Source organism: Strongylocentrotus purpuratus, unplaced genomic scaffold (assembly GCF_000002235.5).
Source record: "Strongylocentrotus purpuratus isolate Spur 01 unplaced genomic scaffold, Spur_5.0 spur5_contig_831, whole genome shotgun sequence".
NCBI classification, from domain to species: Eukaryota; Metazoa; Echinodermata; class Echinoidea; order Camarodonta; family Strongylocentrotidae; genus Strongylocentrotus; species Strongylocentrotus purpuratus.
This window is the reverse complement of record NW_022145537.1, coordinates 106246-121266: the sequence shown is the minus strand read 5'-3', so window position 1 is coordinate 121266 and position 15021 is coordinate 106246. Positions and strand designations below refer to the sequence as shown.

At 35.8% G+C, this 15021-nt stretch overlaps 1 protein-coding gene across 1 annotated transcript; it reads left to right on the top strand.

Moving 5' to 3' along the window:
* The first annotated feature begins 1010 nt into the window (after positions 1-1010).
* LOC115918579 (carboxypeptidase B-like) lies at positions 1011-14015 on the top strand. The gene is made up of 11 exons (XM_030983775.1): positions 1011-1137; positions 3010-3088; positions 4919-5038; positions 5278-5388; positions 6041-6139; positions 6701-6802; positions 7508-7615; positions 9411-9501; positions 12202-12404; positions 12971-13055; positions 13759-14015. Exons 1-11 carry the CDS (start codon positions 1055-1057, stop codon positions 13947-13949), a joined length of 1272 nt encoding a protein of 423 aa, XP_030839635.1. The 5' UTR covers positions 1011-1054; the 3' UTR covers positions 13950-14015.
* The last annotated feature ends 1006 nt before the right edge of the window (positions 14016-15021 follow it).

Sequence of the window (15021 nt, the reverse complement as noted above, 5' to 3'; positions counted from 1 at the left end):
CCCCCCACCCCCGGTCATGAAAAGAAATCGCCGCCCCTGCTTCGGACACTGTCTTGTCCGTTGTGCCATTTCACACGCGTAAGGAGCATACATAAAGTGTTTATATCGAATAGCGAATGAAAACAAGGTTACTAAACCCAATTGAAGAAAATAACACATATAATGATATGAAATATGAAAGACATTGACAGTAGACTGTCATAAAGAAGATAACGTCCCAAATAAATGTTATACATTTAGTATCACTCAATGAGAAGGGTTACCTTAAACAAGGGATGCGAATGAATTCAAGATTGTTATCATCATAACGAATAGAATATCATAAATTTTGTTTGATTTCCTTGAGCTTTATTTATTTATTTATTTCTAATCTTTTGACAGGGTAGCCCATTCACCTACAAGTAGTGGTCTTCCATGGGGCCCTGCATAAACATGAACATATTTACATCGTTTATAACGTTTATACAAAAACAGTAAAAAAAAAATAATAATAATACTCATAATAATAGCTTGAGTTATTATTAACACCATTTATCTTCAACCGCCTAATAGTTAATATCAATAATAAAGGGAGCAACTGTTTATGTAATGAGATAACCCACATATAATGGCTTTTGACCGACATTCATTGCTTCAGCCCAAACGAATTGGAACAAGAGGATTTTGACAATACTTTTTGAAAAGTCATCCGTGGCAGCACAATTATAAATATAGTATCATTAGACAGAGTATTAGTTACCCTTTAACTTAAAATATGATTCTAGGTCATTAAGGTTATACTTTTTTAATTAGAAGCTATCGAAGTTGGGTACACTTTTTTAAATTCGCACTGTACATGTTGATTTTGGCCGAAAAGTTCGATGCGTCACTTGGCATATAGAAATCTATTTTAAATTAATTAATCTATCCTTTCAGCAGATGGTCATAATCTATAGATAAAAACAAAGCTGTCACTATTGGTCAGCGAGGGTGACGTCATAATTAACAGCGTGTATCTATAAATGATCGAGACCACTTCTGATACTGGTTATTTTTCGACACAACGTTGATCAGAATGAGGGTCACTCTTGGTCTCTTGGCGGTCATTTTGACCGTCTGCTCAGCTTTACCGGTCAGCCGCAAAGTCCGTTATGACAGGTAAGGCCTATGCCCGTTGCACACAAGGCGTTATTTGCCTGACGTAAGACTGCGTCAGAGATTAGCGCAATCTTTGATGCGCCATTTTCATGGGATTGATACAGTACTAAATTGGAACGTAACATTAACAGCGCAAGCGTTGCTTTAAATATTGTTAGTTCATCCACGGGCTTGATTACCGCAGGTATTGACGTATTGTGTGTAGAGGCATGATAATGTACCTTTGCAATGATATACGGTGCGCCATTTTCTTTTGCAGCATCCAGCAAAAGTGAGTAAACCATTGAATTAAAGTTGATATTCCGATGTTCAAGTTCAAGTTCAGTTCAAGTTCAGTTTATTCAATTCCAATAAAATATACAAAACAGAATACAATCATGACAGAATAAGTCGATCAATAATACAAAATAAAGTAAAATTATAAAACTATAAAGTAATACATCAGATAACAACATAAGATTATTGGAATTGGGTGGCCATAAAAAACCATGTGGATTTGTCGAGACGACCACCCTTTGTACAACGTTTTATCAAAACAAGTCTTGAAGCGGTGATAACATTCTGTGAAATGGCACGAAATAGTGGCTACAAAAATAAGAAAAGTGAGTACACCAATGAACAGTGAAGCATTATATATAATATTGAAAATTTCTAATGACTATTCAGTGTAGAATTGATCAATATTGCCTTAGTTGATTGAATCATGTTTCACTCCTCGGAAACGATTTTTAAGAAGGGCTCTGAAATTGACACATTCTGCGCCAGTTTGTGTGTTCTACAAGGTCCCACATCATGAACGTTTATTTGGGTTAGATTAGGTGGCATGCGAGCCATCTTCACATTATTCTCCTTCAACTTCTTCAGAAAGGGATCGTTTGCTTAGAACAAAACTAGGAATCACTTTCTTTTTGAAAGACAGCTTTTTGAGGAGCCCCTTGGTCAACGAGGGCAGATTATTTTCCTTCAGGATAAATAAGTACAACGTAGTATTGACAGATAATCCAGACACAAAATAATTGTTTGTGACTGTACATATTACGAAATGTCGTTTATACTCTCTGTACTTTGGCTCATTTTTTAATAACACCTTTGATATCGTTGCAATAGGTTTGAAACATTGTTAAGGGTGTTCTTTTTCAATACTATGTTGCAAAGCTCTTTTTTATTCATCAAAACTCACCATCAACACCACTATCATTACCACTATCATCATCATCATCATCACCACTAACACCAACGCCATCATTACAACCACCACCACCATCCTCAGTACGACAATCATCGCCATCATCACTACCACCATCATCACCTCTATATACACCACCCATTCATCATAATAATCACTGTTTAGTTAATATCCTCGTCATCACCACCACCCCACCATAAAGTCCACCACCACCACCATCACCATTACACGTATAAATATTATTTCACCATCATCACCACTAACTAGAACACCACCAACACCACCACCATCACATCGCCACCATAACCACCATCTCTACCACCACCATCATCATCATTACCTTTAACTCCATCACGTAATCATCATTATCATTACTGTTATCGTCGTCACCATCTTCATCATCATCACCATTACTACCATCACCATCATCACCACCATTACTAGTATAAATATTAGTTCACCATCATCATCACTAACACCAACACCATCATTATAACCACCACCACCATCACCACCACCATTACCATCATCAGCACCGTCATCCCCGCCATCATTACCACCATCGTCACCATCGTCACCATCATCGTGGTTCAAGCATTCGCTTCGGGCTTGAGATTACACAAAAAATGGCAACTTTAAACTGGATGCTGAAAAAGTAATTCCCTCTTCTTCTTCTACATGTACAGCTACAAAGTGTACCGTGTGACTCCCCGTACTCAGGAGGAGTTAGCATGGATGGAAGAAGTAGCTGACAGGTGGGCAATGGTAAGAATGCCGGCACAGCAACGTGCAGGTCAACATTTATCAAATGCCACAAGAAGTAATCACATAATGTTTTAATCACTGTACTCCATCATTATTATGTACTGCATTATCAGAAGGGAAAACAAACAATCGGGATGCAGAGCTCCATTATTCATTGGTTCAAGTGATTCCTTTTTAACAAAGACAACCGTGATAATACGATCGTGAACTGAGACATTCGAAAATCCACTCGAGGGTAATTTTGATACATTACTGTATATATCCATAGAAATTTTGTTGGGATTATACGTAAGACATCATTGTTATGTTCACACATTTCATCAATAGTGATAGACAAGGCTAATCAAATTGCCTTAAGTTTACTTTTCAAAAGTCTTACAACATATTTATTGCAAGAAATAAAGAGAAAAAAGAAAAGGTCACTTTTTTTTTTTGCCTACCAATCCTAAAATTTGAACATTAAAAGAACGGATTTTTTAATTTCAGTTGTATTTGTGCATTTGTCATAATTTAAGATTATACATTATAACTTACGGTGAAGAAATATTTTTCCAATGCCTTAAAGGTAATACAAAGTTTTGGGAAATTTTGAAAATTGGGTGGATAGTGAATCTTTACAATTTTGATATATTTGGATGCCCCTGTGGATGTATTAAAAGCACTAAAAAGATTAGCCCCTAAAACACTTCTGTTTTCGAGAAAAATTGAATATAAAAATTTGTGCTCCCGGTAAATTTTGATAAATTTCAAATAGCGCCTATGGTAGCTGCGACCATGAAAATCTCATATGTAGTTGTGATATATAATTTCCAAACGGAAATAGCTAATCGGTCGTTTTTACTCAAGAAATATTATTTCATAGCTAAATTAGTATCTTGACCTTGAGAGGGAGCTATACAACATAAAGAGTTTATTTTTCATAATTTCATAACTTTAGACTCGATTTCAACCGCGACAACGATCAATGGATATTGTAGGAACGCATATGCTTCCAATATGTTAATTTGAACCAAATTTATGACCCCATACCAAAACTTTGTAATACCTTTAAAAATAAACATTAAAAAGTCTAATTTATGTGAATTTCGCATTGACATTAATGATCATGGAGTTGAAAGGGCTTAGGTCAAAAGGGTGCAGGGGAAGGGGTCTCAAAACAATGTCCGCGTCGAAAAACAGGACGATAATTGGCAACGGGGTTTCCTAAAATCTTCAGATTCAGGCAGCGTGTGTTTTGATGACAAGTAAAAATTTTACCACAATAAAAGTTTTTTTTCGAGGTTGCTCGCTCACTTGTGCAATTATGTAGATATGATAGGAAGGGGCGACGAAATACCTAAATACGCCACTGCACTAACATAGCTGACTCGTATTCCATAACTCCCACTTTGTACTATCTTAACCATGTTAACACTTGAAATTAAGGTACGTGTAAAAACACGTAATTTTGTATAATATAAAACTTACATGTGGACTGTCAAAGATATTGTTTGAAAACCCCTGTTCAATAACGGATTAAGACTATTAAAAAATAATAATTTCGAGTAAAAATTTCAATTTATGTCTCTCTTCTCTTCTCTTCTCTTCTTTTCCCTTCCCTTCCCTTCTCTTCTCTCCTCTCCTCTCTTCGCTTCTCCTCTCTCCTCTTCTCTTCTCTTCTTTCGGCTTCTATAACTCTTCACTTCTCTAATCTTATTATCTCTCCTCTCCTCTCCTCCCCTCTCTTCTCTTCTCCTCCCCCTCTATTTCCCTCTCCTCTCCCTTCTTCTCTCTTCTCCTCTTCTTTTGACTCTTCTATTCTCTTTTTCCCTCTTATCTTTCTCATTTCAGCTTGATTTCTGGAAGCGCCCGTCGAAGGTTGGACGGCCCGTCGACGTGATGGTCTCCCCCGCCCAGCAGTTGAGCTTCGTTAGCTCCGCGAGCCGCCCTGGACTCTTTATCGAGACTTGGGTAATTAAAAGCGATCACCATTTTGAAATGAGGGGGGGGGGGTGGGGAGGGGTCGAAACCTTTTGCCGACAACTTAGCCAAATTTCGTTTTAAGCAAGCACTAAAAGATATAATAAGAAAAAAAGGTCAGTCGCAAGATTTAACCTGAAGTGACAAGAGGAGGACACATTTTTAGACTTGTATGATCAGTGAATGTTATATCTATCCGCTTGCTTTAAACTTATACTTGTTTCTTGTAGATCTCCAACGTCCAGGATGTGATCGACCGAGAGGCAGCCGAGATGGTCAGTTCTAAGAACGACTTTGATGCGGCTGCTTTCGACTATAACAATTACCACACCTACGAAGAGGTAAAGATTCAACAAAACCATCACGTAACGGGGCGGGGCTGAGGGTCGTCCCATACCCATCAAAATAATGGGAGGAGACAAGGTGAAATCATAGGAAAGTTAAATCTTAAATGCCATTATGTAGTGCGATATGGCTAACTCTCCCATGTTCACTACTGCCACGCCCATTTACGAAACTACTTTTCAAGGGATAATTTGGAAAGTCCTATTTCCATAGCGGATATAAAGGTCCATGTTGTACATAGTAACCCCTGCGACGCCAAATTCGGCCACACCCATTGATAAATTATCTATATTTTAAAAGTCTAATGTGTAAATAACAAACCCTATTCCACGCCCATTCATGAAATTACCAGGGCCAATAAATACCACCACCACTCCTTAAACTGTTTTGCATAATTCCCCGCGTTTCATTGATTATACATGACTGTTTCTTCTTTTCTAATTATTTACCTTTTTATGTACCTTTCTCTTTCCTTCATTTTTATGTCTTACAATTTTATATCAACAATTCCCTATTTTTCACTTTTCTTTTCACTCCGCTTTTTCTCCCTCCCTTTCTTTGATGTTCATTATTCCTTCGTCATTTTCTCAATATTGTCTCGTCCTGTCATAATTTCTTTATCTGTTTTTGTTATATTTATCTTTTCAGATCTTTGCTTGGATGAATGACTTTGCCTCCTCTCACCCTGGTGTCAGCATGATCCAGGTCACTACCACTTACGAGGGAGAAGCCGTTTACGGACTAAGGGTAAACTTTGCGTCGTCATCATCACGATCTAGAAGGAGGTCTCCTTTTTTTTGTTTTGTTAAGAGACCCATTACCAGTGGCTGGGGCGTGACTGTCCCGTGCCCCTTCACCCTCTTGAAGCCCAGTTGGCATCTTCTATAACGCACACAACCCCCTCCCCCCAAAGAGTAATATTCGTAATTTTATTCCCCCTTCCCCTTACAAAATGGATCCGCAACTATCTCCTATTGAATGTTACTTTTTTTTAGGAATGAAGGTTCCTTTCAGAATATTCAAAACCACTTGTAGAAACCGTTATATAGCTTTAGAAAACACTTTGAAGGAAGGGTAAATCATGATAAAACATTAACCCTCCTCTCCTCTCTTTAACGCCGCCTCTGCCCCCTTTCGCAACCCAATTGGCATACCTTAAGTGCACAACTAAATATTTACCCCTCTTTACTTTGTAATCGTTAAAAAATTGTGTGTCTCCCCTTAAAATAAAAAATCCTGATGCCTCCTCGTTTTCGACAACACTTTCCTCATAACACATAAACATCTGTCTGTTATCACACCGAACAGATCGCGAAGTCACCATCTGCAACGAACGTGGCTTACATCCAGGGAGGCATCCACGCCCGCGAATGGGTCAGCCCAGCTACAGTCATCAACCTCATCAAAAATGTATGTGATCCCATGCAGTAGCCGTATATATATATATATATATATATATGTCTTGCTTTTTTCAGTTGAAGTATTGCTTTAGTCGAGTATTGGAGATTATTCCACCCCACCTCTTCATCCAAAAAAAATGGAATTAATTAATGTATTGTAAGGAGTGTACGAATGCGTTTTCTCCCCCCCCCCCTCCATATCCTGGGAGATGTTAAAATGTTGTTAAAATGTGGACAGAATTATTACTCTATTTTTTCTGTTATAGTTAAATATTAACCAAATGTCACTCACATTGACCGTTAATTGTTTAATTTACCCAATAAGCTTGGCGCACGATGGGTTCCATCAGTTTATATTTGTTTTGCATGCACAATGACCAAAATGAAACTTTAAAATATTTCATTTAATTTTCTGTTACTGTATTAAACTGTTCTTTTTACTGTGATATTTCTGAACATTTTGTCCCTCGTAGATTATAAAGGACGTACATAAATTTTAACAAAAAAATCATGTATCTTTCCCTTTCATTATATTGTAGTTTTTTTTAGATTTTACGTCTGTTTTCTTTCTCACGTTCTTGTTAATCTTTCCCTTTTCCGCCCTTTTTCTTTCTTTATACATCTTTATATCTCTCTCTCTCTCTCTCTCTCCCTTCCTCTTTCTACCTCTCCCATCTTTATCTCTCATCTTCCCATCTTTCTCCTCCTATTACAGTACATAGATAACTACGGCAGTGATGATACGGTGACGAGCATGTTGGATAACTTTGTGTGGATCATTGTACCCGTCTACAACATCGATGGATACAAGTTCAGCCACACCGTGAGTATGAAGAGAGAGAAAGACAGAGACAGATACAGAGAAAAAAGAGAGTGGGGAGGGAGAGAGAGAGAGAGGGGGGGAGAGAGAGAGAGGGAGAGAGAGAGAGAGAGAGAGAGAGAGACACACACACACACACACACAAATTGATTAAACAAATGAAATTGTTAGATTGAATATTTCCTAAATAAGCAACTTGAATGAAGGCTTTCACCAACACCATTCAACATGTATTTAAATCATTTCATCTGTATAACAATTAAAGTGCACTGTAAAAAAAGAATTTGTTCATTGGTAATTTTTACGTATTTTTTCCATGTAAAATTTACTTGAAAACATTAGTTTTGCCACTTACGCACTAAATTTAAGTCTTGCTAACTCAAACTTTCAATTTAGTAGAACATACGTGGAATATTTAAGTAAAATCAAATACATAAGAACTTTAAGTAATTTCAGCTTGTATTAATTTAGTAATTTTAACTCAAAATCAGAAATTATACGTATTACTCAAACAATTTATGTTGATTATTCTTATCTTTTTAAAGTAAGGACCGATGCAGTGCGTAATAGAAAATATTTACATAATTTATGAATATTCATTAAGACCAAATTAAACTCTTTTTTAAATAAAACAATTCTTTTTTGTGGTTGAATGAAAATTTAACGACTTTAAAACATTTACTAATTCATTTAACATGGCTAAGCAAAGACAAGACAATTTTTAATTGTTACCCAGTTCAAAACAAATCAAAACTTGATATTTCAGGAAATTGTCAACCAATTTTCCTTTTAAGATGCTACGATCAAGTATATATAAAATTTGGAGCCTTTAAATATGTGTCGAATTGAAGCGTATGTAATAGTTTGTGATGGTGGTAGATATATATATAGATATATATATGTATATATATATATATATATATATACGGTTAAATCTTAAATAGAAGTAGTGTTAGTGATTAGTGATTAATCTTAAATAGTGAATGATTAGTGGATGTTACTTGTTGGATTAGATGGGTACCAAATCGTGCAATATGTAATCCTATCATAGCTTTTTTTTTAATTATCTAAAATGATTACAATACTTAAATTATTTACGTTAATGTAACTCGATTTAACTGAGTAAAAATGTATTCAGCAAAATAAGTAAATTCTACTTAAGATGCCGTAGGTAATATTTACTTAATAAAAATAAGGCAATTCTTTTCCTCAATTTTATTGAGTTATTTCGACTATTATTTTTTTACAGTGTGTGCACGATTTTGGCGTGAAGATATTCCATGGCACCCGTTGCGTCATTTGCTGACTTAGGATTGCGTTACCGCCATGGCACCCGTTGCGTCATTTGCTGACTTAGGACTGCTTTACCGATAGGCGCAGTCGTCAATGCGCAATGTGAGAGTGAAAACGTACAAAAAGCTTGGAATTTTATAACGCAAAATGAATAGCAATATATTGCTTTGTATTATTACCTGCGCTTTTGCAAATTCCTCATTTACTTGAATAGCGTAGTTGAAATAACGGCCCGGGCTGAACAGACATAAGATAATTACTTATTCAGAAATTTAATCTACCAGTTCCGTTTACTTTTGTCATCAAAGATTGTTGAAAGATGTGTGTTAAAGTTTGCTTCTTTGTAACTAGCGGTGCAAAAATTAATTTTTAAAAAGCCTACGCATAATATAAATCATGATACAAACGAATTGAAGGTTGAAAGGTACGCTTTCGGTTAGGGCTTTCTGCCTTTGAGAAGAAAAAAAAAATTATACTGTATTGTTTTTGTTTTTTTCGTTGACAGGACGATCGTATGTGGCGCAAGAATCGCAACCCCAACGTAGGAGGCTGCGCTGGAGTCGATCTGAACCGCAACTATGACTTCGAGTGGGGAGGTAGGAGGATTGTAGGAACATTTATTTATCTAACAACTTACTGGAGCCATTAATCGGTCATCTTCTCAGTACACTATATAATACTGAATGTTCCACTTACCTTTTCATTATTTCGTTCGCTTCTCTTTCCTGTAATTTTGTTATCAAGCATTACAATTTCTTGTTTTAGCCTCCATTGCACTCGTGAATTCACCTTAATTTTCTTTGCATTCTGTTCCCCCAGACTTTCTCTCTCTCGTCGTGTCATTCTCTTCGCATTTCACGTCTCTGTTCTGTTCAGTCTCCTAGAATTACCCGCGGAAAAAAATCTTAAATCAAATACTGTGCTTTAAACCCTATTCTCCTTTGGATGCAGAGATTTCATTAAAGTTGTTAGGTATGTTACTGAAGTTAATCTTTGGAAAAAAGTTATATGTGGCAAAAAAAAACCTGAAAACTGAGGAAGAAATTTTTCGGAAATTAAATCATTGCTACTGCTTTCGTCTTTTTGCGTTTCCTGTCCAGATATTGAAAAGAATGTAGATTGTAATTTTATCATTTACACCAACCAATGATCTTAAAACTTAAGGGTATTACAAAGTTTTGGGAAATGTTGAAAATTGGGTGGATAGTCATTCTTTACAATTTGGATATATTTGGATGCCCCTGTGGATGTATTATAAGCACTAGAAAAATTAGCCTCTAAAACACTTCAGCTTTCGAGAAAAATTGAATATAAACATTTACCGGTGCTCCCGGTAAATTTTGATAAATTTCAAATACGGCCGTACAAGGGTAGCTGCGACCATGAAAATCTCAGAATATGTAGATATGATATATTACTTCCAAACGAGAATAGCAAATTGGTCGATTTTAGTCAAGAAACATTGTTTTATAGCTTAATTTATATCTTGACCTTGAGAGGGAGCTATACAACAACAAGAGTGTATTATTTGCAGTTTCATAACTTTAGACTCGATTTCAACCGCGACAACGATCACTGAATATTATAGGATCGCATATGCTTCCAATATGTTAATTTGAACCAAATTCATGACCCCATACCAAAACTTTGTATTACCTTTAAACTTAAAAATTGTTTTTTAATAAAAAGTTGGAAGAAAAAAAGAAAAGAAAAAGAAAATAGCAAGTGTGTGCGTCTGGTTTGTGCAAATGAAAATAGGTTTCCGATTCGGTTTTTCATGAACTGGTCTTCTTAAAATAAGTTATAAAAACAAACAATTTAATTAAGACCCATAACATGTTTATGAATATTTGGATAATAAATATTATTTATGGAGGCTTTGAATGAATAAAGAAATGTAGAGTGTTTAATATTGTCAGGTAAAGCATTCCAAATATCCGTACCATGATGGTGTCTTATCGGTGTATAGGCCATAATTATTTGCGGGTTGGTTAAATGGAGGTCGGATGAGTGTCGTGTAGGATATAAATATATATATCAATATTGTACGCAACAATATTTCGAAATATTAATGGACTAGTATTAATCCAAAATGTTTACATGAAGATTGCAGTTTGAACATGTGAATATCAGCAACTTTTAACGTTTTTAGTTCATAAAATATTGGATCAGTATGCCATTGGGCTATACTAATGTGAATGTGTCCAAATACAGAGTGTTTCTTTGGGAGACGATATATTGACATTTTACTATTACCCCATGTTATGTTACAATCAAATATAATTATGACAAAATGAATGAATTGTATTTGTAAAGCACAAATACTGACTTTTGTGAAAGAAAATACTTCAATTTGTATAGAATGCGTTTGTCTTTCGAGACTACAAATGTTATTAACATAACTTTTCCAAGTTAAAATTGAATAAATTATTATACCTAAAGAATGTTGTTACTTTTTTTTTCAATTATGGGCATGTCAGCTATATAAATTTTTAATATGAAGTACGTTTTTAGAGTTAATGTTTTTAAAGTAAATGTAATTGTTTCATTAATATTTTGAGAGAGTTTGTGGGATTTGAACAAAGATGATAGTTTAGTTAATTATATATTGAGTGAAAATTATATAAGTTTTGTTCGCAGATGATGCAATAACCATATCTTTCATATATAATAAAACAGTAAGGGACCTAAGATGGAGCCGTGTGGTACTCCGCACTTAACGGTGGAAAAATTAGATACTTATTTAAGAAAAACAAAAATAGAACAGAGATTATGAGTCATAAAAAATAATTCATAATTCAATGGAGATATAATTGCCTTTGTGATCGATAAACTATGTTCATTGTTCCCACCATTCTATCCATCCTCTTCTTCCCTCTCTTATTACCCTCTGTTCTCTATCTCTCTCTCTCTCTCTCTCTCTCTCTCTTTCTCCCTCCCTCCCTTCCTCCTTCCCTCCCTCACTCCCTCTCTCTCTCCCTATCGATTTTGAAATTTATCATTCTTACTACGGTTTTGTTTCATTATTCACTCTTATTCTTTACTTATTTTCTGTTATATGTTACAATGTATTGATGTTTTCGATGATGTTTATACTTTTCAAGTAGTTTGTATCTTCATATGTATTGCATTTGTTTACAGGGCCCCCTGGAAAACAGTACTGTGATTACTGACGGGGCTACCCTGTTTAAATAAAACGGAATAAAGAAATGAACTAGATGAAAGAAAGAGGGAGAGATATTTATTTATTTATCATATGTTATCATAGAATATTGCTTCCACTTTACCTTCTATAGGTGCCAGCAAACAGAGGTGTACCCAGGATTATCAGGGCACAGAGCCGCTGAGTGAACCCGAGAACAGCGGCTCCAAGGCTTTCCTGCAAGGCTTTGGTTCAAACCTCAAACTCTTCATTGATTTCCACGCCTATGGCCAGTACTGGCTCTACCCATGGGGTTACACCAGGAGAACCCTTGCACAACCAGATAGAGACGATCAGGTATGACTTCAAGAGGTCCGGCTTTCTCGTTCCTTTTCTAAGAGTTTGATTGAAAGGAAGTGATGGTATGTACCCTTAAAGGATGGCTCTTCAAATGCCCTACATGGTGGCAAGAAAAGTAATGAAAAGTTATGGCATGAGGGCCATATACCCATTTCTTTGTTCATGCCATGTGCTTTTCATCACGATTTTCAAATTTCTTATCAATTTGATGATTCTGAATCCTCACTTTATACATCAATTCTTGTATACTACATGTATTATAATAATCAACCTTTCCAAAGGGATTGCAGAAACTTATTGATTATGCTGTTTCCGTAAAAATACAAAATGTCAAGTAAGATAGAATCCCATAAGTTAGAAATAAAGAGAATATACATGGAATAGGAGATACACAGAATTAAAGTAATTTTCTCCAAAATACTAATTTTCCTCAGCAAACTTCCATTTGAGCATATAATTAATTGCCTTAAGATATGATGTAATTTCCGTCAGAAGTAACACGTCTGATATACAAGGGGCTTCAGTTTCAGTATCATTACAGGGGGTTTGTTCATTTATTTCAGAAAGCTCTAGCCACCGCAGTCGAGAATTCAATCACCTCGATCCATGGCAAAGACTATTTCGTTGGCGAATCAGGACCTGATATGTGTAAGTACATCGTTTCCATAAAAACAAAATCAAAGTTTCTACAATTCTGTAAGTGTCATTTCGTCTGAACTCATCAATTAATCTCTGTCATCTGATTATTCCGATTCTTGATGACATTTCTTGAAGAAGAAAAAAATTGTCACTTTAGCAAATGAGTAAACAGTGATTGCAGGAGCCTGTAACTTGAATGTTTTTAATAATAATAATAATAATAATATTGGATTCTTATATAGCAACACATCGATACATTGAATCATTATCAACAGCTATCATGATCATCATCATCATCATCATCAGAATTATAATTATAATTGCTTGAAAAAGTGCAAAATTATGAGAACTTCGAGGCAAATAAATGATCATCATCAAGTGTGATGATTAAAAATATGTTCCTTTATATTCGTAGCATGATATCATGAAAACAATAATTGTACAATATAAATCTACAGACCATTTTCGTTATCATCATCAGCTTAAGGCTCAAAAAAGAAAAGAGGTATTCAAGGAATATATTCCTACCAGATACCCATTTACTAGTTCTAAACATGGATGGAGAGTGGCAAATCTAGATTAATATCTTGCCGGAGGATATTAGTACCGGGCTGGGACTCGAATCGCGAATCATGTTATCCACAGTCGAGTGATATTTCCAATTCGCCATGTCACCCGTACTTTATCTCTAATATCAATATCTATATCTCAGACCCCGCAACAGGTGCAAGCGAAGACTTTGGATACGGCTCCCTGGGTGTGAAGTACACCTACGTGGTGGAGCTGAGGGATGAGGGCACTTTCGGGTTCTCGCTCCCCGCCTACCAGATCCAGCCCACCGGTGAGGAGATCTTCGCCGGTATGAAGACACTCGGCAAGCAGCTCGTTGCCGAGTATGCTTAGTAAGGGACGACCGTGATTGCGACTATGACTACCACAACGACCACGGTGCTTGGGGGGGGGATGGGGCGGAATATTTTGTCTATTTGTTGTTTGGGGGGGTATTTCAGAAATTCGTAAATCTTGAAAGTGGTTGGTTTGGCATAATCGTTAACGTGGGCTTTGATGGGAATGTTAAAAACAAGAGCCATATGGGAATGAACGGATTAAAATGCAAAATGTTGAGAAAATAAAATATCATTAAAAAATCGAATGTTTTGGCAACTGAAATGATTGCCATTGTATTCAGACAAGTCACAATGAGAGAATGCCAGATGATGATGATTTTGATGATGTTGATGATAGTGGTGGTGATGATGATGATAACAATGACAATGTTGAAGATGACCATGATGTTAACGATTAAGACGATGACGATGGGATGTTGACGATGGTGGCCATTCATGACAATGACAATGAGGATGATGATTAAAGTTATGATCATGACCATGACTATGACAACGCTGATGATTATGATGTGGTGATAATGAAAGGGGTGATGGGAATGATGATGAAAGGGAAAAGAAGAAGAAGAAGAAGAAAATAAGAAAAGGATGATGATGATGATGATCGATGTTGATGATGACTATGAAGATGATAATAACGATCATGATCACGATCATATTAATGTAAATTAGGATGATATTGATGAAGATAATAATCGTCAAGATTAAGATGATGATTGCGTTGATGATGAAGGAGATGGTGGTGATGATGGTGATGATGATGAAGATAATAAATATGATCATGATCATGTCATTGAATATGAGGATGATGGTGATGAATATAATGATAGTCGTGATTAAGATGAAGATTTAGGTGATGATGAAAGAGATAATGAAAGAGATGATGGTGATGATGGTGATGATGTTGATGGTGATTGTCGTGACGATCGATGGTGTTAATGATGAAGATAATAAAGATGATAATGTTTATGAGAGTGGTGGTAATGGTGACGACGATAATGATGATGGTGATATAATGGAGAAAAAAAACCATGATGCTGATATATTGCAGATGGAGATGCTAATTAATG

Excerpts from the sequence above, each read along its gene's own strand:
- LOC115918579 (XM_030983775.1), top strand. The coding sequence starts at position 1,055 with ATGAGGGTCACTCTTGGTCTCTTGGCGGTCATTTTGACCGTCTGCTCA. Across the intron at positions 5,389-6,040 it reads ATTACCACACCTACGAAGAG|ATCTTTGCTTGGATGAATGA; the intron begins GTAAAGATTCAA and ends TTATCTTTTCAG. Across the intron at positions 12,405-12,970 it reads AACCAGATAGAGACGATCAG|AAAGCTCTAGCCACCGCAGT; the intron begins GTATGACTTCAA and ends CATTTATTTCAG.